This window comes from Ovis aries, chromosome 16, assembly GCF_016772045.2.
Source record: "Ovis aries strain OAR_USU_Benz2616 breed Rambouillet chromosome 16, ARS-UI_Ramb_v3.0, whole genome shotgun sequence".
NCBI lineage: Eukaryota > Metazoa > Chordata > Mammalia > Artiodactyla > Bovidae > Ovis > Ovis aries.
In genome coordinates this window covers 56,627,365-56,653,120 of record NC_056069.1, presented here as the reverse complement: position 1 = coordinate 56,653,120, position 25,756 = coordinate 56,627,365, and the positions used below count along the sequence as shown (strand labels likewise).

Here is a 25,756-nt window from a genome sequence, read left to right as displayed (position 1 = left end):
AGTTAACTTGAGAAGGGTACGAATGGGTTCACCCCTGCGTGTCTGCAAAGGAGCCTAAGAACTCCATTTACCTGTTCAAACATAAAGGCAAATTCCACGCTGTCTTTTGGCACGTTGTCTGTGTCCAGGAAGCAGTAAAGTTTGAAGTAGAATTTCCAGGGCTGCTCTCCCGCCTCTGAAGTGGCAGCCAGCCTACAGATAGAAGTGGAGAGAGACACAGGAAGTAAAACCGGATATGGGCCAAGGGTGACCCACAGGGCCATTAGCGCATGGGATGTATTCTACGTCAGGATTCAGACACCCTGTCTGGGCTCAGAGCAGAGTGTGGAGGTGGGGTGGTGGGAGAGAAAACAAACAGTGAAGCTTCTGAGAATTCCCTGCTAACTTATCCAGAGGCGAAAAACACGCTTTCATCCTAGTTTTAAAGACAATAAACAGGCAGCCTTCAGTTAAATTGAGCTAACGAGTATTTTCTGAGTGCCCATTCTGGTTAGTTCCAGCTAAGCATTCTGCTGCATTCAGAGGAAGAAAAGAAACAAAGCCTATTCCTTCATTCCCTTTGCCAACTCTCAAATGTTTATAACAATTGACTTGAGGAATTCCCCGACAGTCCAGTAATTAGGACTCTGCCCTTCCACTGCCCAGGTTTGTTTGATCCCTAGTCTACTAAGATCCTGCAAGCGCACAGCACAGCAAAAAAAAAAAAAAAAAAAAAAGCCCAAACAAAAACTGACATGAATATTAGGGAAGCTGTGTTTACATAAAGTAGAAATCTCTTCCCTCCCCCCCCATTTTGGCTTATTTCCAACAAAGCACTTAGACGAGGCCCACCCAGAAGAGAAGATGTCACTTCTCAGAGACTTGAAGCTTGGAGCTGCTCTAAACCTCGTGTTCCCCTGCCACGTTTCTAACTTAAAGCTGCTTCTGCCCCTTATGCAATTGGGGAGGGCGAGGGCCCAGCCTGGCTGGAGTCTTGTTATTGGCACTAGCATCTTTCTAAAGTAGGAATATCTTCTGTGTAACTTGGGGGCCGTGAATACTGTAGGTCCAAGAGATACTAAATGGGGTTTGAAGAGTTTATAAGCTGGCTTCTGTCTACTCGCCCAGCTTCGAAGCTAATGACAAGTGAAGATCTGAGAAAATCAGAAAATTCCGACAAAATGGGAACAACAGGGGCCTGAGAGGAAGAATGGGGTGGAGGAACAAGGATGAGTGAATCCTATTTGAGACAGTGGCTCTGTAGGGAAACAGGCAGCAAAGAGAGATGAGAAACCAAATGTGCTTTAACACAGGCAAAATGAGGCAGATTCAAACACGCGCTGAAGCTGAAAATGGAACAGAAGTTCAAACCCTCTTTCTCTTAATTTCTTTCCTCTAATCTGCTGGCGCTTCAGGGAGAAGGAGCTTACTTTTCAAACTTTGCCAACACATCTGCTACGATGGTCCTGCTCTCGATGGCTTTATCGACGTGTCCATTGTACTCAAAGAGCGCGAACATGTTTCTGCTGTCCTCCATGGCCAGGCCTCGGATCAGCTTCTCCACCACCTGGAACACACGGGGTCCTCAGCTGTGGTTCTAGAACATGCCTTTATCAGAAGCCAGAGGGCGCTGCCGGCACACGCGAAGGTCCAAGCAGCTTTCCCACACCGTTGTGTGTGGAATTTCAAAGGTGCCGTTCCCCCTGGTTCTCTTGAAATCAATTCTCTGTCTTCCTTGCCAAAAAGAACACAGGCTATTCTGCCTCCTGGTAGGGGCAGATACTGGGCCAGTTTCTTGCAAACTAGCCAAGTGCATGAAACTAAAGTCCTTTTGGGGACTTCCCTGGTGGTGTAGTAGTTATGAGTCCACCTTCCAACGCAGGTGACGTGGGTTCGATCCCTGGTTGGGGAACTAAGATCCACATGCCACGGGGCAACTAAGCCTGTGTGCCAAGACATGAGAAGCCCATACACCGCAACAAAGACCCAGCTCAGCCAAAATAAATAGATAAAAAAAACTGTAAAAAACAAAAACAAAAATAAAGCCCTTTTGTCTAACAGTGACTTCCATTGATATTTCTGCTACACCAGCTTTCCTGGGTTTTATTGTACTATTCCTTTTAGCCCATTAGTTTTATAATATTAATACTAAGTTTACGTTGAAAAAAGAGAAAGAAACTGTGTTCCCCTCTCCTAGTGCTCTGGATTGTTGCTATTTAGTCAGTCATGTCTGACTCTTTGTGACCCCATGGACTGTAACCCGTCAGGCTCCTCTGTCCATGGGATTCTCCAGGCAAGAATACTGAAGTGTTGCCTTGGTCTCCTCCAGGGGATCTTTCTGACCCAGGGATTAAACCCATGTCTACTAGGGCCCCTGCATTGGCAGGCAGATTCTTTACCACTGAGCCACCTGGGAAGACCCCATGTTCCAGATTATTTGTGTGGTAAACAGAAATACTTTACTGCAGAAACGATCAGATACACCCTTGTATGGCGGCTGAGTCAGGTCCATAATCTCTAATCACTCCACTGCTTCTCAGATTAGCAGGATTATAGGCACTTCCTTGTTTACTAAGCAGCTGCAGTATGCCAGCCTAACTGCGCACAATTTTCCTGATCTGAGGAGGCGCGTGGGCACTTGGGCCTCCTGCTTACCTCCCCAGCCGTGGTGTGGGAGTTGATGGTGATCTTGCAGGAACCCCCACCATGGCAGTAGACTGTGGACGTCATCTCTTGCCGATGGATCAGAGCTTCTATCTCATCTCGTGAAGGCACAAACTCTCTGCATTTCGTTTTCTTAAGAGATTCGTAAATGAAGAGGGCGTATTTTTCCATCTCAGTTCCTGGAAACTGTTCCCGTATCCTAGGAGACAAACACCGACTGTTAGTTGCTAGACTGAGCATGGCTGGCTAGGGAGAGTTGGGCAGCTTCAAGGTGCCACAGACCAAGGTGGCCAGTGGGGTCCCAGTGGTGAGCGGAGCCAATGCCAGCCACTTCTGTAGTTCACCCTGTGCCATTTAAAGACGAAAGCAGCAGAAAGGGAGAGAAAGGAAGCAAGAAAGACAGAAAATCCAGAGACCAAAGAGCCCAAGTATGACTGGGAGCAACTTTTGCTACCAGCTGACCTCTGCAGAGCTATTATGTTTGAAAAAGCCACGTGCCTCATACTGTCCTGTGAAAATCCCTTTTTCACAGTTAATCTGCATCTGAATCAGTTTCCACGTGCTTGATTTGAAACAAATATCTAAGGTTTTTTTTTTTTTTTTTTTTTTTTCCTGTTTATATAGAGTTTGCATGTGCTAAGTTGCTTCATTCATGTCTGATTTTCTGCAACCCCATGAACTATAGCCCGCCAGGCTCCTCTGTCCATGGGGATTCTCCAGGCAAGAATACTGCAGTGGGTTGCCATGCCCTCCTCCAGGGGATCTTCTCAACCCAGGGATCGAACCCATCTCCTGCGTTGCAGATGGATACTTTACAGCTGAGCCACCAGGAAAGTCCTCATATAGAGTGGTGGCATTTAATTTATCCAACATCCTACACATCAGGACACAACCCTCAAAGTGACCTGGTCCGTGGACCAGCCCCGTGTGGTTTAGAGACATGAAGGTCATCTGCCCCCGGTAAGCTGCTCAGGTGACCTAGGAGGCTGACCCACACCAGGCGTCTTCTGCTCTGGGTCTGAGTTTTTGGAGCCACGGGCCACTGTACCCCTCAACATGGGCAGAGCCGCCCAGGCCACCTCGTACCTTCTCAGGTGGAACTTGAGGTACTTGAGGATCCCGCGGCTGGGCAGGAAGGTGCAGCTCAAGCAGGTGAGGATCTGCCAGCTGCAGAGGTTGCCCACGCTGCCCGGGTGGGGCACCTTGTTGGTCTGCTTGATGAGCTGGCAGTACAGCTCGTCTCGCAAAGGCCGGAGGTCATGCCCCGTCTGGAGGATGCCCTGGATGATGGGAATAGGGTCGGACATGGACTCCAGCTGCTGGAGTGAGTTGAATATCTTGATGGCTTCGTCCTGAAGCGTCGTGTAGCCCTTGTCTTTGAGCACTAGGAGGAGCAAAACAAACACGAGTCACACGAAGGTTCGGAGATGGTACCCTCTGAGCAGTGCCCACCATGTGAGGTTCGGAGAAGGTACCCACTGAGCAGTGGACAAGAGGCAGGACTGGGGACTAGAACTATTTCAGGATGCAGTGCCCACCATGTGCCCGGGACACGCCAATCAGCCAAACTGAGGCAGGCTACACTAAATTATTTTTAATTGTTTAAACTATTTAAACACATAACTGAACTATTTTACTGTGCAAAATGTTTACTGAGAAGCTGGTCTATGCCAAACAAGCTCCACATCTGACAGGTAAGACGCCTGTTTAGGGCTTGCTTCTCACAGCGTTGTTCCCCGATCGTTTTCGCACCAGAGACCGAATTTGTAGAGGACAACTTTTCCATGGACCAGGTGAGGTGGGTGGGGATGGTCTGGGGATGATTCACGTGCATTACATGCATTGTGTACTTTATTTCTATTATTATTACATCAGCCATCTCCAATCACCAGGCATTGGATCCTGGCAGTTGGGAACCCCCGTTCTAGTGTACGAAGGGTACCGTGAGTTCCTGGGGAGAACTGGCATGTTCTTTAATACAACAATCCTCATGCCCTATAAGCAATCAATGCGTATCTGATGGAGCTCAAGAGTTCACAGGGAACAGCAGCACCGTGTCCTGGGTCCGGGTGGAATCTGGGACTCACGGTTGAGGTTGATGTCTCCGTAGGGCAGGGGCAGGAGTGGCGAGTGCAGCGGGTGGTGGGTGTGCCTCAGGATGGGGTTCCGCTTGTATATCTGCTCCACCACGTCCGAGTTCAGGCAGTTCTCCTTGAGAAGAACGGGGCCATGAGAGAACGCCCACAAGCTTATCATAAGAAGCATACACGTGAAAAAACAAAGCCACCCGTATCCACCTGCACAGGAACGGTGTTCATACGTCACAAAACACCTGCAGCTCGGGGATGGTGGTGGGAATCCAGCATTGGTCATCTCAAGCACCAAGATACCCACAAGCAATGTTTCAGCACAAATCACACATTCCTGTTTTTCTTACATAGCTTATTCTCATTCTCCTTCTTTGGTCTGCATATATTTTCCTATGTTATTTAAAAACCTTCCCTCTGGAGATTGCTGGTGGTGTTGTTCAGTCACTAAGTCGTGTCTGAACGACCCCATGAACTGCAGCATGCCAGGCTTCCCTGTCCTTCACTTCACTCCTGGAGTTTTGCTCAAACTCATGCCCACTGATGCCATCCAACCATCTCATCCTCTGTCATTCCCTTCTTCTGCTGCCCTCAATCTTTCCCAGCATCAGGGTCTTTTTCAATGAGTTGGCTCTTTGCATCATGTAGCTAAAAGATTGGGGCTTCAGCATCAGTCCTTCCAACAAATATTCAGGGTTTGTTTCTTTGAGGATTGATTCCCTTGATCTCCTTGTGGTCCAAGGAACTCTCAAGAGTCTTCTCCAACACCACAATTCGAAAGCACCAATTGTTCCGCACTCAGCCTTCTCTATGGTCCAACTCTCATATCCACACATGGCTACTGAAAAATCCATAGCTTTGATTATACAGACCTGTGTCAGCAAAGTGATTTCTCTGCTTTTTAATATGTCATCTAGGTTTGTCATAGGTTTTCTTCTAAGGAGCAATCTCTGGAAATTACATATACTTAAAAAATTAATAACTTCTCTTGCTAATTATTTAGCCATAAGTCATTTGGTAAATCATGCTATCCTGGTTTGTAATTCATTTTAAAAATAGGAATTCCCTAGCTGTTCAGTGATTGGGACTCTGAGTTTCTACTGCATGGGGGCCTGGGTTTGAACCCTGGGTGGGAAACTAAGATTCTGCAAGCTGTGTGGGGTGGCCGCTATGAAAAAAAAAAATACATTTTGCTAGTTCTCTCACTGGTCTTTCGTACCCTCCATCTGAAAATGACACTGTAATATGCGATCAGTGAGACTGTTCTTTCCTGAGAACTCCTAGAATATAAGAGCTCCTCTCAGAGAATTTCATCATGTATTCATGTTCCTAAAACATTAATTTGGGATCTGAAAAAGTCACAATTATTTTTAGAACTTTGAATCAACAGAAAAGTTGGAGGAGAGGCAATAAATCATTCTATTGTGGCAATTTCATTTCCACTATGAAGCTTTTTCAGTAACACTCAAAATGAGAAGGAAATGTGTTTTAATTACTTAAAAAATCTGATAAGGAAATAATTAAGGCAACTTGACTCATTTCTTAAGAAGCATTGCTTCATAGCGAAAAATTCTACTTACTTTTTAAACATCTGATTTCAAATGAATTAAATGTATTTGTCTAAGTTAAGAAGTGCTTCTATATATTAAGAATCACATTTTCACAGTTAAAAACTATTTACTCTTTCATGTTTGATTTATATAGTAAACAGAGGGGTAGATAAGATACAGCTTTGAAGAGAAAATTCAGCTGATACATACTTTCTTTTCTCACAGGAAATCTTCAAAGAATTCATTTTTTTTTTGACAAGGAATGACATTATTAGTTTCAAGTGCTCCTAATGACATATTAGTTTCAAGGGTTCCCCAAACTTCTCTGCAGTTTGTAGGATAACTGACTTGCAGGAATTTGACTCCAAATGCCCAGAAAACATATAATTTTGGAATCAAGAGGCTGACTTGAATTTAGTGGGTAATAATATCCTATCAATGCGTTAGACCCTCTCCCACCTTTACAAAGGCACAGCTTCCCTCCTGGATCTGATGAGTTCCTTCCCTTTGACGTACATCAGTAAATAAATTCCTGCCTTACTATCATTCTGGTAGCTTTTCTGTCATAGCTCTGGCTCTTTCCTTCGTATTGGAACCCTGCCCACGTGGAAAACTTGGAGGAACAGCATAAAAATAATTCCCCTGACTTGCTTCAGCACGAGGGACTGACCCGTTATGTGAACAGTGCAACCAGAACATCCCACGTCTCCATTTTCATTCCTGGAAAACGAGCACTGTGCCGTGATCCTTGTTCATGGCTGCCATTTAATCATGCATTCAATATCTACTCAGAGCAAGTAATCTTATCAACAGAAAATCACAATGTAACAAGGTCAATGTTGGTCCAGAAACTTGGGCGCTGCTTCTGTGAGTTTAGAAGCATCTAACAAGGATTCCAATTTTCTAGACCCATCTTGGGTTTCTCCCTGGTGGCTCAGGCGTGAAGAATCCACCTGCCAAGGCAGGAGGCATGAGTTTGGTCGCTGGGTCGGGAAGATCCCCTGGAGGAGGAAATGGTAGCCCACTCCAGTAGTCTTGCTTGGGAAATCCCATGGAGAGAGGAACCTGGTGGCCTATAGTCCATGGGGTCGTGAAGAGTCAGACATGACTGAGCACTAGGAGTGAGTTTTGGATTATAGGCTCTTAGTGAATCCACTTGTGTGGTCTAGAAACCGTTGAGTGAAAGTAGAATTATTTTGTGACTCTTAGAAGGGCCCCAACTTGGGCTCAAGTGGAATCTGCGACATGCAGCTTGTCCCTGACACAGATCACACCATGTCCCTGCGACTGGGGAGCCCCCACCCCAAATTACAGACCACTGTCCCTCTGCCTAAACAGTTCTACAGCTGGGTTTGCCTCGGTGGCCACACCTAACACCCCCCACAGAGACATGATAGCTTTAGTATCACATTCCACGTGCAGTCGAGCATTTAGCTTTTTTAAAACCTGGATGCACAAACGTGAAATTGACCAAGAGTTCGTTCTGATTACAGAGTGAAAATGAAGGGTGACTAATGCTGACGTCGTGGTGTCGGGAGGGTGAGAATCTGCGAGCTACCATGCACCTCTATGGCCGCTCTCACCTTGATATCTTGAATCAGCTGCTGCGTGGGCGTGTCAATTGGGGCCTTGGTGTCGGTCACGTTCTGAATGGCGCTGGACCACCTGGTGGCCTCGTTGAGCAGCTTGGTGTAGAGCCGGTAGCAGTGCTTGCGTCCGTACACGGTGACGTTCCAGTAGCCTATGAGAGCAGGACACACACATACCACCCTTGGGGGCCAAGCTGGCATCCCGTACCAGAGTCCCAGAAATCCAGCACCCACTTTGTCTCCACCTCAGTCCCTTATTATTTAGTTCAGGAGCTACTTGCTGACTTCTTCCAAATGCCCTGCCCTGCACTAGATACCCAAAGTCACGTGGAGGTTACAGTTGAGAGGGAGAGACAAACATTAAAAGGATAAGCCCAGAATCAAACATATAATTAGTACCATCTGCTCTAAAAGAAGCAACAGGCATAAACTAAAGCCTTGTTCAAGGCTCTAGAACAAGAGTGAGAACTCTTGCCTCAGATTTCTGACTTTTTTTTCCCCGTTCTGTTCCTTCTCTTCCTTTCCTTAGGATTCTCCCTCCTCCCTTCAAAAGAAACTGTTTATGCAAAGCAAGCAGTCCAAGTGTTCAGACACCAGACGAAAGTGCAATGGAGTGATTTCAGTCAAAAAAAAAAAATGAGCATTTTTTGAATGGAGTAACTATACTAAAAAAACACAAAGTCACAACTAGCAACAAAAATCAAAATAAACAATCTAGAAACATCTTTCAAAATACCCAAAGGGGAAAAGAAAAAGAAGCTTGTGTGACTGTATTCTACTGGGTTATGTTCACTGACACTCAGAATTTACCTTGTTTTTCGGCTGCATTAGGACTCTCAGGGTGCAACAGTGAGAAAGACAAAAACTAGCACAGAAAAACAAGGCATTCTGCAGGAAAACCTTTGTTTGTTTACATTTCATTGCCCTGAGAAGAATCTTTCTGCAACTCAATAAATCAGGACCCTTTACTATGGTTTACATTATCAAGTGTTCATATAGGTAACCATGGATAGCCTCAAAAGATAACTAAGCAAGGAAAGAGATATTTTTGGAGGGGAGAGGAGAGAACATACACACGCTAGGTGGGGACCTCGCCCCTTTGCTCTGAGCAAACCCTGAGCTCTTAAGATCAATCGGGCCATGTCTCAAGCATGATCAGCCTGAAGCACACAGCACCGCTTACCTGTCTCTTTAAAGATCTTCTCATCAGGTGGGACGACCGAACAAAGACTATTGAGAACCAGGGTGCCCAACTTCAGAGCGTTCTTCTCTGAGCTCTTGTAGTAATCCAAGGAATTGTGTGTGAGCACAAACCACCGTTTCTTCAGTTTCAGGGAAGACATCTTCGGACTGTTTTTCACTTCTTTGTGCAACCACCCTGGAAAGACAGACTGAAGTGTTAATTCAAAACCAGGATGAGCAACATCTCATACCAGGTGACAATCGGCTTACAAATGGGGCGTCTTTCTACACCTCTGCTAGCAATGGCCACAATCCTTTCTTATTCGATGATTTTTAACAACGCCAGCAGGCAAAATCATCCGAGGAGGAGGGGATATATGCACACACACAGATTCAGTCTTTGTACAACAGAAAACAACACGGTAAAGCAATTATGCTGTTGTTCAGTCACCGAGTTGTGTCCCTTGTGACCCCACGGACTGCAGCACGCCAGGCCTCCCTGTCCCTCACCATCTCCCCAAGTCTATGAACTTGGACAAAGCAATTATACGCCAATTAAAAAAAAAAAAAAAGAGGCAAAATTATTCAGGAAAGAGGCTCAAAATGGAAATGCAGCAGATACTCGTGTAGATGAAAACAGGGCTCCCTAAGTCAGAAAGCCTCAGGGCATCACCTCTCACTATGAATTCCTGGCCCTCCACTCTGGTGTCGCCCTTGGACCTCTGCAGCAGTGTTATCCAATGGTGCATCTCCTCCGGCGTGTCGGCGTTGCAGTGAAGCACCCGGTTGGCCGTGATGATCACGAATGAGTTGGGTCTGAGCAGCGGGGAGAGAAGGAAGCAAAACCGCTTAGCTCGACTGAAACCGTCACCTCCGTGTGAACCAAGACTGAACGTCTTTTTCCTGGCTTACAGGTCACGGGGAGAAAAATGGCAGTGCTATTTGTATTTTCTGCTGAGGCAAACCTCGCTCATTTCTGCAGGATTTATTTCATGCCTCATTAACCTTTACACTTGGAGCAACACATTCTGAACGGTCCTGGAAGGGAAAACATTTCTTCATGCAAAACTTTCCAGATGAAATTTGGTTCCGGGCAGGCTAACCAAAGTGACTGTGGGGGAAAGATTTTTTTTGGATGCCTCTCCAAAGTAAATTTCTTCCTGCCTTGGATAATATTTCTGTGGGTCGGTAATGAAATGTCAGACACCAGTAACAGAAGATCAGTAAACAGCTCTAAGTGGAACATCTTATACACTTGACTATGCCTGGAACAGAGAGCCACCTGGATCCATGACCTCAGTGTGAGCTGACAAGGGGGCCTTTTCCAGGCAGAGATAAATTAATAATGGAAATTTACTTTCTCCTGCATCTTTTTATCTGGCAATGCCCTGAATCTCTCACAGGATCTTGCTTCTATTAATTCTTAATCACTGGAGCTAGGAACTACGAACAATATTTTGCAACTTTTCAAATGTTTGCTGAAGCTAAGTGCTGCAAAAAGTCAAGGAAAAGAAAGAGGAACAGGACTATAGTATGGACTGACAGGTCGTCCTTAAAAAACAAGATTTTTCTCGAGTTGGGAAAGGAAAAAGGTGAGCACTTGGGAAAGAGGGAAAAGCTAGGTAGGGATGGAAATTTCTCCCATGGATCATCACATGCCCAGTGTGCCAGATGAAGGGGTTTAAAAGAAGAGAAACGCAGGCAGGAAAGTGACCGTCAGAATAAGGACCTGGGCTTTGATGACTGACATGACATGCACGTGTTCAAGGTTCCTGAGCCAGGTACGAGGAGGTGCAGGGTGATTAGTAGAAACAAAGAATATAGTTCAGAAAAGCCTTCATGAATGGTGAGTGATGGACACCTCAGAACTCTCATTTGGCCCAGGAGATATGATTTTTGTTGTCAATTTGAATTCATTTCTATTCTCTCTAAAGCAATGTTACTGAAGGCAGAAGTCACTTTCCACTTGTACTCAGAATTCTTAAGTGGAGAAGCAAAATAAAAATGGTAAAGATGATGGTCACTGGGTACAAAGACCCCTGAGACCACTGCCAAAGATGATCTGCCTTCAAAAACAAAAAAAGCAAAACTGAAAATATGCTATTTTTAAGGGCATGGGTAAGGAAGGCATGTCAAGGAAAATAAATGACTGTGGTTTAATTTATTAATACTCTACATATAAACTTCCATCAAAATCCTCTTCCAGGTCATTATTAAAATATAGAAGGGGGGACTTCACCCACCCCTGCGCTGGGATGCAAGCATTTTCTTCCTCTATGAATCCCAAGTTCCTCCCTGTTTTCTTGTTGTTATTGTTTAATCGCCTAGTTGTATCTGACTCTTTTGTGACTCCGAGGACCATAGGTTCTTCTGTCCCTGGGATTTCCCAGGATGAACCCCCATCTCCTGCACTGCAGGGAGATTCTTTACCACGGGGCCACCCGGGAAGCCCGTTTGTCTCTATGATTGTCTAATTTAGGTTTCCATGGTCTCCCTCACCCTGATCCCCCGCACACCAAAGACACCCAGAGAGGAAGACCGTGATTGCTGGAGCGGACCAGGTGGGAACACGAAGCCTGGAGTCATCTCCAAGACTAGAGCATAGAGGCCTGTGGGTGCCTGCAGGTAATAAGCAGGTACTTTTGTTAACCATCACAACTGAGCTTACCTATCTGGGCTGTCCGAGGCGCACACAGAATCGATCAGCCCCACGTCCAAAGTGCCCTGGAAAGGAGCGAAAAGCAGAGAAACTCAGAGAACCATTGGAGCCCAGCACGCATCATGATAACATCCCTAGATGATGCCTCTCCAAGCAGGCACACAAAAAAGGCTCCTTTTTGTGTTAACTGTGAAGTAATAGTTATCTAAAGAAACATTCCCCTTCATTCAGTACAGACAGCCTTGAGACAGGGCAGAATCTACAGTCTACTCATTAAATAAATTATAAGCGAATCTTTCTGTCTTGCTCCTAAAATACTTTCAGTAAAGGGTATTTACAAACTTCTTTCAATCGTACCAATTTTCTGATTTATATTATGATCTATCTTGAATTTTGTATTTACATGAAAAGGAAACTACTTCTAAAATATAGTTTTGTGGCTCTGTTCATACATGTGTAGGATAGAGCAATGACAGAATGAATATGGTTTGTAATTCAGTAAATCTTTTGAAGAAAATATAATACGGTTTCACGATTTCATAAAAACTGGAATTTTTTTTGTTCAAGATGGGCAAACTGTAATCTATTACTACTCACAATCTTCTATAATTTCTTGTGATTTTGCATGATTTTTACCAAAATGTTCCTGCTTCTCTCTTTCATTATTATAGAGCGCGTATGTGTGTGCCTAGTTGCTCTAGTCATGTCCAACTCTTTGCGACCCCATGGACGGTAGCCTTCCATGACGCAGGACATGGATCCGCTGTCCATGGGGATTCTCCAGGTAAGAATACTGGAGTGGGTAGCCATGCCCTCCTCCAGGGGATCTTCCCAACCCAAGGATCAAACCTGCATCTCCTGAATCGCAGGTAGATTCTTTACCAACTGAGCCACCTGGAAAGCCCAATTATTATACTATTGCTTACTTAAAAAAAACACTGCCCACAAGTTCCCTTCACCCCAGCGCAGCTTACATACCACAGCGTTTTGTGGGTTGGCCTGCTCATCATGCATCTCCCGAATCTCCTGGTCTGTGGACGCGTGGACCTGACTCAGCACACTGAACCACTGGCTGTGGGAAGGAGACAGCGAGGGTCAGGGGATGGCCAATCTCTGCGCTTACGAAACAGGGACACCCTGTCCCACCTCCCCTGAGAAAATGACATCTCCTCTGAGCAACTTTCTTAACTTGCCTGTTCCTTGCGGGTACATGTAGATAAAATACTACTACCAAAGGAGCAAGGGTAGGACAGACAGCCAAAGTACCTGAAGTACCATTTGACGCGACTTCCAATCAGTGGGAAAACCCTTTTCTCTGCCCTACATTCCCATGGACATTTAATGGCGATAATGAGTTTCTAGAGAAATTGGCAGCAAGAAATGAGACCCTCATTTCTATCCAAAACCCTGAGATCAAGAGTCTTTACTGAAGATATTATTTATAACCTATGGAACATTCAAGTGCCTTCTCAGTTTTAAAAAGTATATTCCAAGATAAAAAGGCCTATAGTATAAGAGCATCATCTTGGGTGTCTACTCAGTCCCAGGATGAGGTTTCCAAACACCTGACAGGATTTCTGCCTAGGTGCATGAAACCATAGGAGAGCTGGAAACAGAACACAAATGTCTAAAGTAGAAAATTATTTTGACTAGAGAACTCTTCTGTCTTCATTTCAAAAGGTTTTTGGTACTTCCAGCCTCATCAGATTCAGATAATGAAGGAAAACAGGTCAATTCCAGAAAAGTCAAGCAGAACAAATGTTATATTGTAACTACAAATACAATACACGCTTGAGAAAAATGACTACGCATATCCAGTTGTCTGTTGGCCCGTCAATCCATCCATCCATTATTTACTAAGCAACTACAAGTGAGAGGTACCGAATGTGAGATTCCATGACATCCTTCTCCTGCAGGGGGCTGATCAGACAGATATACACACTCCTGTAACTAAAGCTGAGAAACTACTTGGTATCCAATGGCATATTTAAGTAAAAAAAAAAAATTAATATCTATATTTAAAGGTAAGTCATGTAAATTATTTATAACAAAGCACTAAAATTTTCTGTGATTCCTAAAGCAGAAACATGTAACAAAGAGCTTGAAAATAAATACTCAACACAGAGAGACTCTTAGGGAGACCAGTGGAAACATTTTAATATGAATTTGTTCGTCAACTCTAGTTAATCCAAAGGCAAGACTTTATAAAGCTCAAAAACATCCCAAGTTAAACACTGAGCAACATATACATTTAAAATGTAGTCACATGGGGTCAGAGAGACAGACAGACAGACACACACACACAAAATTTGCTGCAGTTTCCATCTGTATAGGTGACCCCTTCAAATCTAAAAAAATCTCTTCTCCTAAATCAAGTACAACTCAGAATCTGAAAAAAGAATTTGTAAAAATGTGCTCCACTGGTCAGGGCAAAAATTCCTTGGCTACAATATTCCAAATGTTAAATTCAGCAGGTTCATTATGGGACAAAACAGACAGGGCTGCTGCCAAGCGCTGGGTCTATAATTCAGTTGCAAAGCCGTGGGCATTCCCTGGACCGCAGAAAACCACACGTGGTCTCCAGGAGTCTCAGACAGAATGATGGGGTTGTAATCCCAGGTCTGCTTGTTTTTCCAGTGTGTGTCATGATTTATGGATCTCAGCGGGGGTTTTAGTTCGTTCCCATGGGAAGAATTATTTTCTTTGCCCTTAATGCTGCTGCCATGGTGTTGTATCAACAGAGAAACATCCAAAGGGCAAGGGGTCATAAAGGCCCCGAGAACTCTCTGGAAGATTCTAGTGATTTCTGAGCTGAAAAGTGAATTCTGCTTCTCCAAGGGATCTTCCCAATCCAGGGACTGACCTGGGTTCTCCTGCATTGCAGGCAGATTCTTAACCATCTGAGCCACCAGGGAAGCTCTGAAAAGTGAAGAACACAGGCCAAAGGATGTCACCCTCATAAATTAGAAGGTATTTTGTGGCATTGCTCAGATGAGCATGTTGAGCTCAGACGAGCTCCTTTTGTTGGCACTGGATGACAGGCAGCTCCAACCTGACCCAACACACCCAGAAAGCAGCAAGGTCAGACAAGACACAGGCTCTCCTGAGTGGTCCTGCCACGGCAGACCCCAGTCCTTAATTGGTGCCCACTGGCATAACAATGGACATCGAGGTCCAGGAAAGTCAGACAACCTGCCACAGCCAATAAGAGACACCACTGTCTTCTGAGCTCAGTCAGAAGTCTAAGCTCCTAACGGAGGCTTTCAGAACTAGGCTTGCCCTACTTGACAGGTTATACTAGCTTTTCTCTGTACCTCTGTCTCCTACGCTATAAAATCGGTTAATAGTAACTCCTGCTACCCCATCGCGTTGTTGTGAGAATTAAATGAGTTAGTACACATGAAGCATTTTGAATACTGCTTGGAATGTAGTAACTTCCCTCTAAGTGTTAACTAACTCTCCAGCCACGGAATTCTTCACTGTCACAGCCTTAAGCACCCTCCCAAAAGCCACAATCCTGGCATTTGTTTAAATAGCCAGTGGTGAATGATCCTGCTTTTTCAACCCTTAAGCAAACAGAAGCTGCTCCCTTCCAAAGCTCAGAAGCTTCCAGAGGGTGGCTTTCAGCTGTGTGTAGGAGCGCAGTTTCCATATGCCGCTGGTGACCGTAAAAGCCTGAGGGGACCCATCAAAGGGTCTGTCCAGTGGCAAGTGAAGCTGGAAGTCCATGTGCTTTGTTATTGTAACGGACATAAAGCCAATGAAAGAGTCCCCAGGAGACAAGTATGCAATGCATTCAGCTCTTCTGACTCAGTCCTTCAACGATCCTATCAGAAATACCCAACTAGAAAAATCAGCTAAGAGCTTTCCAGGGCTGGTCAGCTCAACAGTGACCCATGTGACATCCAGGCCGGCAGAGGAACGAGGATGTAGTTACGACCGAGTTGACAGCACAGTGCCTCACCTGGCGTCTTCTGGGGATTCCGCGATCAGATGGAAGGTCCTGTCGGCCATGATGATGTCAATCCCGTTCTCTTTGCTGGTGTTATCTATGATCTCCCTGCAGGGAAACACAAGCACCCAACGCAGATCGGGAACAGCGAATGAATGCTTAAGGAGGGGCAAGAAGAGAAATTTCACAGTAACTGAAAAATCAGACACCAATCCTTTCAGCCTTTTCACTTTGAGAAATGATGAAGGGGCCTCTGGGGGTGGAAGACTCCTTCTTGCTCGAAAATGGAGGGGTCTGCTGGAGGGGGTGTGGAGAGGTGGGAACGGGGTTAAGGGGCATCCTTGACTTCTCTAGGGAGGGGCCTCTCTTCTCCCACTGGCCCACGCAAGGCCCACCCAGTTCAGGTGCCCCAGTCTGCCTGTACCTTCCCTTGGTTCCCCCACTGCTCTGTAAAGGACCCGCACGTTGCAGCCAATCTGCAGGAGCTCTTTCAATCATCACAGCATTCTACCAAGGTTTAAGGCCGCCGCTGACACCTCTGACTTCCTCTGGTAAGGGCACACTCTTTCCACTAGGGGCTTCGGGGTAAAGAGCAGGACTTGAGTGTCTCTAGATCTGAATTCCACCTGGATCTGATCCTAACATTCTTAAACAACCCTAGAGGTTCAAACTCAGTGGACCAGGCTAAGAAGAGCAGGGTAAAAGACAAGCAGCTGTTGGGATGGGACCAGAGGTGGCGATCTCCTTGTGGAAGAAGGGTGTTGGGGATATAGACAGCTTGCTTTGACAGCTGAAGTAGCACAGCTGTTTCCAGTAAAACACTTATTTTACAACTAGAACATTCAGCAGTCCGCTTAGAAAAATTAAACACGGTAGCTAGAATCACTGAGATGAGATTTCTTAAAGGAAATCAACCCTGAATACTTATTGGAAGGACTGATGCTCAAGCTAAAGCTCCAATCCTTTGGCCACCTGATGTGAACACCCCACTCACTGGAAAAGACCGTGATGCTGGGAAAGATGGAGGGCAGGAGGAGAAGGGAGCGACAGAGGATGAGATGGTTGGATAGCATCACCGACTCAATGGACATGAGTTTGAGCAAACTCTGGGAGATGGTGAAGGACAGGGAAGCCTGGAGTGCTGTAGTCCCTGGGGTTGCAAAGAGTTGGACATAATTTGGCAACTGAAGAACAACAACTAAGATAAAATATTTTGAAAAACCAAGGAGATCAGAATTCACACAGGAGTCTGTGATGCCTTCTCAAGAGTGGGAGAGGTGACACTGATGGGGGAGTGATCAGCCAGATGTCTGATACTGCAGCCTCTGGAGCAGGGTGACAATTTTCAGGGGAAATCTAACCAGACCACATCATCCCAGACCAGCCCCTTAGATTCCTGGGAACTCAGTTACCTTGTGTATAAAATGAGTGGGTGCCATGGTTCCCAGCCACAGCAGGTCCACCAGAATCCTGGGGAACATTCAGAAAACCCAGGTGGAGTTTTTCAGGGTAGAACCCAGTGACTTGCATTTATAAAAAGCTTCCCTGGAGATGATGATACTGTCAGGGTCTCAATAAACACAGCATATCAACTACAGGCTATGATCTGTCAGCTGATCAAAAACTATGAACCTTATTTGGATTCTGATTTGAAGAAAGAAACCAACCCGAACCAATAACACTATCACTGCCATTTATAAGATAACTGGGGAAATCTGAATAATGACTAGAATCTGGATGACAGAAGGAGTTCATTTTCCTTTTTAAATGTGATAATAATATTGTGATTATACATTTTAAAACGTCTTAATCTTTAAGTGAATACCAAATATTTACAAATGAAATCATATGGTTAGGGCTTGCTTTAAAAATGTAGTTTGGGGAATTCCCTGGCAGTCCAGTGATTAGGACTGGGTGTTTTCACTGCCATGGGTGTGGGTTCAAACCCTGGTTGTGGAACGAAGATACCATGAGTCACATAGCTTAGTCAACCACAACAAAAAACGTAATTTGCAGGGGGGAAGAGCAGGGTGGGATCACAAATGAAACACCACTGGCTGGGAGTGGGTAACCACTGAACGCTGAGTAATGAGCACATGAATTTCATTCTAGTCTCCAACCTATGCTTGCATATGACTGAAATTTTCTATAATACAAACTATGTATTTTTTATATAATAAAATAAAAAATGAAGAAAACTTTATGATGGTGAAACCTTAACAACGCATTGCCTTCTCTCTACAGAACATGACCAACAGCTGAAGAACTAACACTTCCTTACCTCTATAATTTCTACAGAACACCTGGAGAATAGGGCTCTATTAAGCATTCATTTGCTATACAGTGAGCAACAAAAGGAACATCCAGCAAATTTACACTGGTGAAATTCACGACCGTAATTGTCTCTCTCAGCCTGCTGGCATCTGTAACTCCCCCCGCCTATGGGGTAAAGAGGACCATCGTGGTGTATACGGCAGGCAGGAGACTGCAGGAGGCTCAGAGCTGGGCCACGCTGCAAACGCTTGTAGGACTCAGACTCAAATTCCCACAAGCCCATCTGACTATGGAACATGGGATCCTCCTAAGGAACCCCAAAGGGGCAGTCTCGAAAGTTCCAACACTTCGCTGTTTGTTCCAATTTCAGTGTTTGTCCTTAAAATTAAATACAGAACTGATTAAACTCTCCACCTTTCAATGAACCATTTTCTAAAGTTCCTGATGCTGGTTGAGTAAAAACAGGATGTCGTTTTTTAGGTCTCATGAATTCAGGGGTTAATTCAGTCTCTCAAAGCTTATTTTTACCCATTTTCTAAACATACATGATTGCTCAGTTTGAGTGGGGAGTAGCTACATGACATCCCCAAATTTTATGCTCAGTATTTAGTTATCCCAGAAAACCAGCTACTCCTCAATTCTCAGTATTTTCTGAAAACCTTACTTAATTTTTAACAAATACAATAGGCCCTTAAGAGTTCAATGCTTTGATTCCTAAGAACCTAGAAGAAGGGAATTCCCTGGTGGTCCAGTGAACACAGCAAAGGTGGGACACAAATGATTCATTTCACTCCCCTCCAGATGGACTGTTGGCTACAGCTGGGCATGGGAAGAAATAAAAGTGATAGGCTGATCCATAGAAGGATGACAAGATGCTCAACCAAGGGATCAATATCCACACCATGAGTCATGCGTACGGCCAATCACATTTCCAACAGGTTAGTTCTATGTTCAGCGAGCATCATATAATCCAGAGCTGAATGTTTGAAAACTCAAGTGAATTTTCCCAGATGGTCTTATTTCTCTAATTTCCTAATAATTCAACCCACTGAAAGGAATGGTGAGGACTCTCGATCACCTCCTCCAACCTACTGCTTCAGAGAACATGTCCCAGTCAGCCTGGAGTCAGGGACCTACTTGACAAAGCAGCCCCAAGCCCCTGCCAGGGCCCATCAACGTACTTGGCTGCCCGGACCTCCACGGTGCCCTTGAGCTTCTCCTCGCTGTCATTCTCGAAGTACATCAGCTTGGCCTGGCGGAGGACGAACCAGCGCTTCTTCCAGTTTCTCCTGGACAGGGTGGAGGAGCCACCGCCCTTCTTGTGCAGCCAGCCTTGCTTGAGGGCCTCCTGCTTTGAGCGGAACCACAGGAACGTCTCATCCTTGAGCACGCACCAGCGGCGCTTCCAGGAGTTCATGAGGCCACCTGGGTTCGGGTGGGAAGGGAGGGGTTTGAGGAAAGTTCATCAAGTTGGATGTTAAGATCAATAGGTCTTAGGTTCAGCCCATCCTTAACTTTGCACCAAATGTCCTCCCTTCAGACATGCTCCCAACGATGGATCATAGCACTGCAGGGTCATGTTCAGGGGGAACAGGGTAGGGACCACACTGGCTTGCTTGAATTACATCAAAAGCCTGCCTGGGACTTCCTGGGTGGTCCATTGGTTAAGACATTGCACTTCCAACTAAGATCTTGCACACAATTAGATTCAGCCAAAAAAAGAAATATAATCTTTCCTTATTTCCAAAGAAGTTCCTACTCACTTAGCTTAGAAATCTTGGTGAGGAGCTTAACACCAAGACTACAAAGGGACTGATATTCTAACCCTGGAGTGAGGCAGGACCATGGGGGTCAGGGCAGAGGGTGAGGGAGAACCATTTCCATACTTATGGATCGTGTTTCTGTCCAGACACCCCAGGGAGGGGAAATTAGTTTACAACTGTGTCCAAGTTAACACTTTCTTTCTTAGTTTAGTCAATGTGAGAGGAACAACATCTGTAAGATTCAGGAGTTCAGCAATAAACTCTTACATAGGAAAATAACATGTCCCCTTTTTCCAATAAACATCTTTTCAGAGAAAGGCATCATTATCTGAAAATGATTTACATGTACAAGATATAAAATTTAGACTACAAAACAAAGACTCTAAACTGTGATAGCACCGTGAACATGAGAATTTAGCTATAATTTCTTTCATGGAAATAAATCTGGTTGAAGGAAACTAGACCAGGATATACAGATATTATCTTTTACAACATAAAAAATATTTCTAATAGCCTTCCAGCAGGATAATTTTATTATTCTTAGATTCCCAAGACACTCAAGAGTGACATTTTGCCACCATGAGTCACGAATCTGTTTTAACAAATCCACCGAAGAATGCCACATCTACTTCAATAACTGTAAAATGTCCATAAGTTATCTCCTTGATCCCCCAGTAACACAAATAAAGAGTATCTAAATGTGGATACTGAAAATGAATATAGAGGAAATGCTTTCCTTTTACAGATTAGAAATATATTTAAAACAGACATTCTCAGATTAATTTTTTCAATGGTTGCTCAGTGATCACAGATCTCAATCTCACAGTGGAACAAGAGAAGCAAAGATAACGCTGGTTTGTGTGTGCGTTGGAAAGCGCACGTGTTTCACTGACTTGTATAGACGGCAGCCCTGTCTCCTATCTAGAGAATGTCTTGCTTACCTAGCTGACAAGCCTTTGTGCTCATGCCAAGCACCAGAGCTGTTTCCTAACAAACAACAAACTTGCCAGGGACTACCAGAAGAAAACTTCTTTTCCTTCTTGATTTGTGGCTTTAATCTAAGTTTCTCAAAATAAGCCAAGAGGAAACTGCGGTACAAAGTTATCCTATTATCTTATCGTCTTTGAATGATAAGGGTTATTCACAGTTGTTTCAAAGACACGGATTACAACAGTCATCACCACCAGTCACTCTGTTGTGCTTCTGTTATCGATGGGACTCACGCCCAGCCCTCCCTCCCCTTTTCCGGGGGCTCCCTTCATATTTCATCTAGAGAATCTGATCAGTGTTCTTAGTTTCCTGACTGTGAACACCTTCAGGAGGTTATTAGGCTGGTGCAAACTGATTTACACTCACAGAATATAATCTGATGGTTAGGTTTGCCTTATCACTCGTTTCTTTGAAACTTTTGGTCACAACTTAAGGCCTTATTAAACATCAAACAACAATGTATCAGAGATTAAATGGTGATGCAGTTACACAATAATTTTTTTATTAAGAGATGAGTTTGCCAAAAGTTCACTTGCTTACCTTCTTGAGCTTTTAACACTTTAATGTTGGGATCTGAGTGCTCTGAATGTATATTTACTTTTTCATAATCTTATTTGTTTTAATCAAGACAATTATATAATAAATGAATGCTATATATTACAATTAAGAGTGATTTACAGGGAATTTTTAAGCTAACTTAGAGAACTAGATTAATTAGGGGGTGAGGAAAATACAAGGATAATAAAAAGTTTATCTTTATTCCAGGAAATGCATGAGAAAATCTTAAAATGCTATGATTAGATACTTACTACATTATTAGACTCTGCTCTGTGAAGACATTTTTTTTCCTCATCCAATGAACACTCGATTATTTGGTTAGAATTCCTCAATCTTTTTCATCCCAACGCAACTATAAGAATTTCCATCAACAAGTACCTTTCACCAATAGGAAGATCTCCTCTAAAACAAACCTGGAGAGGTTTTCATGAGCCCTTTGAGGCTGAGAACAGCAGACATTTGAAAAGTAAGTGACTGATGTTAGCAGCTACACGGATGTCAAAGAAGGAAAGTGAAGTAAAAAGAAACCAAGTTAAAAGAAAAAAAAAAAGAACACACAGAAAAAGTATTAAGGAGAACAAAAGAGATATGAGAAAAGAAAAATATCCCAACAGAAAAGAGAAGCAAAGGCAAAGCACAGAAACAAAGGGTCAGAGAAAACACAAAGAATCTAAACCACCTGGGGAGGGTGGGTCTTGTTATCTCCACCCGACCCACAAGACGTGGCCTCTCCCTTCATCCAGTCCAGGGCCAAGCGAGAAGGCAGACAATGCCCTCTTTTGATGACCTACATAAAACTGGTGATGATTATGCTTTCTCTCAATCCCTCTCACTGATTTGGAAGTCAAGGTCGAGAACATGAATAAGCCACAGGGACAAGGTCCTGATTAAGTACTTTTCCAGAAGGAGGGTGCTTCAAGGTCCCCAAGCATCAAGATCTAGTTCAATACATTCCAAGTTCCATGGCAATGAGAAAATAGAATTAAAATTCTCATCACGAGCAAGGGACAGACAGTAGATGTCAAAGGCAGTTCAAGCCAGGGGCGACCCACTCTCAGATCTTTACTTTTCTGTGTATAAGACATCCCTCCGGGGTCTCTAAGACTCCTATGGGAGGCAAAAATGCAGCTTTAATTATTGTAATGGGAAATAATAATGGAGGCAAAAATGCAGCTTTATTATTGGAATGGGAAATAATAATGCCGCACCAACCACAGCAGCAGCACACAAGTGTGTCTGTACACGTGTTTAAGAAAGAGAGAGAGGGGAAAAGATGTAGGCACAGAGAAAGGGAGGGAGGAAGCCAGCACAGATAGGAGATGCGAAGGGCTGCCCTGGTGGCTCAGACGGTAAGGAATCTGCCCGCAATGCAGCAGACCTGGGTTCAGTCTCTGGGTTGGGAAGATCCCCTGGAGGAGGGAAATGGCAACCTACTCCAGTATTCTTGCCTGGAGAATTCCATGGACAGAGGAGCCTGGTGGGCTACAGCCTATGGGGTCATAAAGAGTTGGACACGACTGACTAACACAAACACATGAAACATGGAGGCGACAGAGAGAGATGGCTTGAAAACGGTGATGGTGGCTGCAGACCCTTCGTCCTTACGCAGTCTGATCAGGTCACCAATGTCACACCACCATGGTGTCCCCTCCATCCACCCGACAGGACCTAACACCAGGGAAGGGGGACGTGGGGCGATTTTCCCTGTCCCCCTTCCATCAGCCTCGGTTTCCCATCGCTTCACCCCCTAACCCAGGTACCAGGACGGCTGCAGGTCATACCTTTCATGTACAGGAAGCTATGGAAGTAAGGCAGCGTGACACAGCTGTACACAGAGTCCCGCCGGTACGAAAGCTCATCATCTGTATCAAACCGAGAATCGAAGTCCTCTTCACTATCTTCAAACTGAACCAGGAGAGAGAGAGAGAGAGCCAACAGTGAGCCAAAGGACAGAAAACAATCACCGGAAATGCCCAGCACAGATCAACACTGAAAAAATAAAAGTAACTGACAAAGAAGCCACAGGCCGATTTGTCACAATACAATGGAGTGTGGTCATCAAAAGAATTCAGAATTACGAAATACTGACTGCTGGTGAAGAGTGGTCGGTGGGCTTGAGATGGAGCACACGAGACATAGTTTAATCCCAAGACTCTAAGTACAACACTACTACAAACCACTCAAGAGTTAATCTCCTCTAGGTTACTGTGCTAAATGTATCTTCAAATCTTAGAAAAGTCCAGACAGTATTTAACACATGGTCAATGAAAAGAAAGAAAAAAAAAAGTAAACTACAAATAAATCCAGAAGCTAGAAAGGGGCTGCTGAAGCCTGCAAAGTTTCCTCTCTTAAAATGAGAACAATATACAATATCCTGCAGTGAGTCTGAAGCTACTGTCTGGAGCTTTCTCTGAAAGGTCCCTGGTGAGCCTCATTAGAGATTACAGTGGGCCTTATTTCCCAACCTCCTGCAAAGCCAGGACAGACACCGGCCAAATTCTCCACTGAGCATGCCAGTTTTCTTAGACTTTGGGCAAAATGCAGTTCTCTGGGTTTTGTGTTGAAGCTCCAATAGGCCCATTTTCTCACCCGATTGCTTCTGGCAAGAGAGATGGGTCTCAGACCAGCTCTAAGAGCCTGCCTTTGGCCCATCCTGTGGGGGGGATGTCTTCATCCCAGGGAGGGTGCAACAAGGGCGTGGATGACAGACAACTTCCAGCCCAGTGAGGGCCGGCAGGGGGCGGGGGGTGAGGAAGTGGGTGGTACCAGGCCAGTGGGTACTCACCGAGGACTGGGCGCCCTCCGAGCTGAACCGGTAGGCCCCGGAGCTGTTGTAGGTGCCCCCGGAGCATCGGTAGTCTGGGGACCACTGGCTGCTGCAGGAGTTGGAGAAGGTCACGCTGCTGCCGGAGGTGATGGCGCCGTCCTCGTAGTCGTCCTGATCGTAATCGTAGTCGCCCTCTGGGGCGGGCAGGGCCCCCGGGGTCTGGGGCAGGCAGTAGGTGGACTCCCCGGCAGAGGAGTCGTGCTCCGAGGGGGCCAGCAGCACGGTGCTGTCGGCGCTGGGGCTGGTGGGCACCACGGTGTCGTTCATGTAGGGGTCCTCCTCCGAGGACTCGTCGCTGGTCCGGATGCCGCTGGTGCGCTGGTCCGAGTGGCCGTGCTCGCTGGGGTTGGGCGAGTCCTTGAACGCATCGTCGTCGGCCTCAAAGCCCTCGTCCACCTCCTCCTCCTCCGGGTAGGGCTGGCTGAAGTTGAAGCTAGGCTTCTCTGCCCCAGCAGCCTGCTCGCCCGCGCACCCGCTCCCCACCGACAGCGAGCGCTCAATGTTGCGGACGCACTCGTCAATCTCGTCGAAGTTGAGGGACTCCAGGAACTCCTGGGCGGCGCGGCAGGCCTCGTCCTCCAGCCGCCGCAGCTCTTCGTCCCGCAGCTGCTGCAGCTTCTGCAGGGACGCCTCGGTCAGGGAGAGCTCCTGCCGCTCCTTCATGCGCTGCAGGTCCTCGATCTCCTTCTCCAGCCGCAGGATCTCCTCCACCTGCTTGTTCTCCTTCTGCTTCTCCAGCTCCCGGCTCAGCTCTGCTGCCCTCTGACTCTCCTGCTGCAAGGCTTCCAGTTCCCGCTGCTTCCGGGCTGCTTCCTCCTGGATCCCGGAGGAAGGAAGAGGTCAGGAAGTGACCCTGCAGAGAAGGGGGGCAGCGGCCCTCCTGCATGATGCGATGGGGCCCGCTGTGGGCTGACCTGCACCCCTCCCTCTCCCAAACTGCCATGTGAAGCCCTAACCCCCAGTTCAGTTCAGTGGCTCAGTCATGTCTGACTCTTTGTGACCCCATGGACTGCAGCACATCAGGCTTCCCTGTCTATCACCAACTCTTGGAGTTTACCCAAACTCATGTCCATTGAATCAGTGATGCTATCCAACTATCTCATCCTCTGTAGTCTAACCCCCAGGACCGTTGGAATACGCCTGGATATGGGGACAGGACCTTAAGGAAGTGATAAAGTTACAGTGAGGCCCCAAGGTAGGGCTCTAAGCCAATCTAACTGATGTCCTGATAAGAGGGGACACACACACAGACACCAGGGAAGTATGCACTTAGGTGTAAGAACATGTAAATGACACGCCACGAACCTACAGGGAGAAGCTTCAGAAGAAACCAGCCCTTGCAGAAACTTATCTTGGATTTGTAGCCTGCAGAATTGTGACACAATTGATTTGTTTAATTCCCTCCGGGCTGTGGCACTATATATTATAGCAGTCTGAGCAAATTAGTACAGTGGTGCTACCGGTTTAGAGCTAGCATGCTTTTGTGACTGGCACAAAAAATCTGAAGACATTCATACATTTTTACCCAACTGTAATGGGTTAAAAATGGCAACAGAAACATCTCCTCTAAAATCCTTCTTCCTGTGTCTTTAGTTTTGAATCCTTCTCCCTATATCATTATTTTAGTTTCTCGTCCCTGAGGCAAAGTGTCAGTGAAACTGTTAGTCACTCAGTTGAGTTTG

General features: G+C 45.5%; 1 protein-coding gene across 7 annotated transcripts in view; it reads right to left on the bottom strand.

The window, feature by feature from the left end:
* MYO10 (myosin X) overlaps positions 1–25,756 on the bottom strand; it is a 259,943-nt gene that overhangs the window by 6,113 nt on the left and 228,074 nt on the right. For all 7 annotated transcript variants that reach the window (XM_042233921.1, XM_042233923.1, XM_027980154.2 and 4 more), the window contains 14 exons: positions 24,033–24,890; positions 23,029–23,152; positions 19,118–19,361; positions 15,675–15,770; positions 12,689–12,782; positions 11,720–11,775; positions 9,725–9,867; positions 9,053–9,247; positions 7,864–8,021; positions 4,731–4,854; positions 3,730–4,027; positions 2,635–2,842; positions 1,410–1,546; positions 72–192 (listed from right to left, as the gene is read on the bottom strand). In XM_042233921.1, the coding sequence (XP_042089855.1) occupies positions 72–192; positions 1,410–1,546; positions 2,635–2,842; positions 3,730–4,027; positions 4,731–4,854; positions 7,864–8,021; positions 9,053–9,247; positions 9,725–9,867; positions 11,720–11,775; positions 12,689–12,782; positions 15,675–15,770; positions 19,118–19,361; positions 23,029–23,152; positions 24,033–24,890 (2,856 nt within the window). The remainder of the gene's footprint in view (positions 1–71; positions 193–1,409; positions 1,547–2,634; positions 2,843–3,729; positions 4,028–4,730; positions 4,855–7,863; positions 8,022–9,052; positions 9,248–9,724; positions 9,868–11,719; positions 11,776–12,688; positions 12,783–15,674; positions 15,771–19,117; positions 19,362–23,028; positions 23,153–24,032; positions 24,891–25,756) is intronic.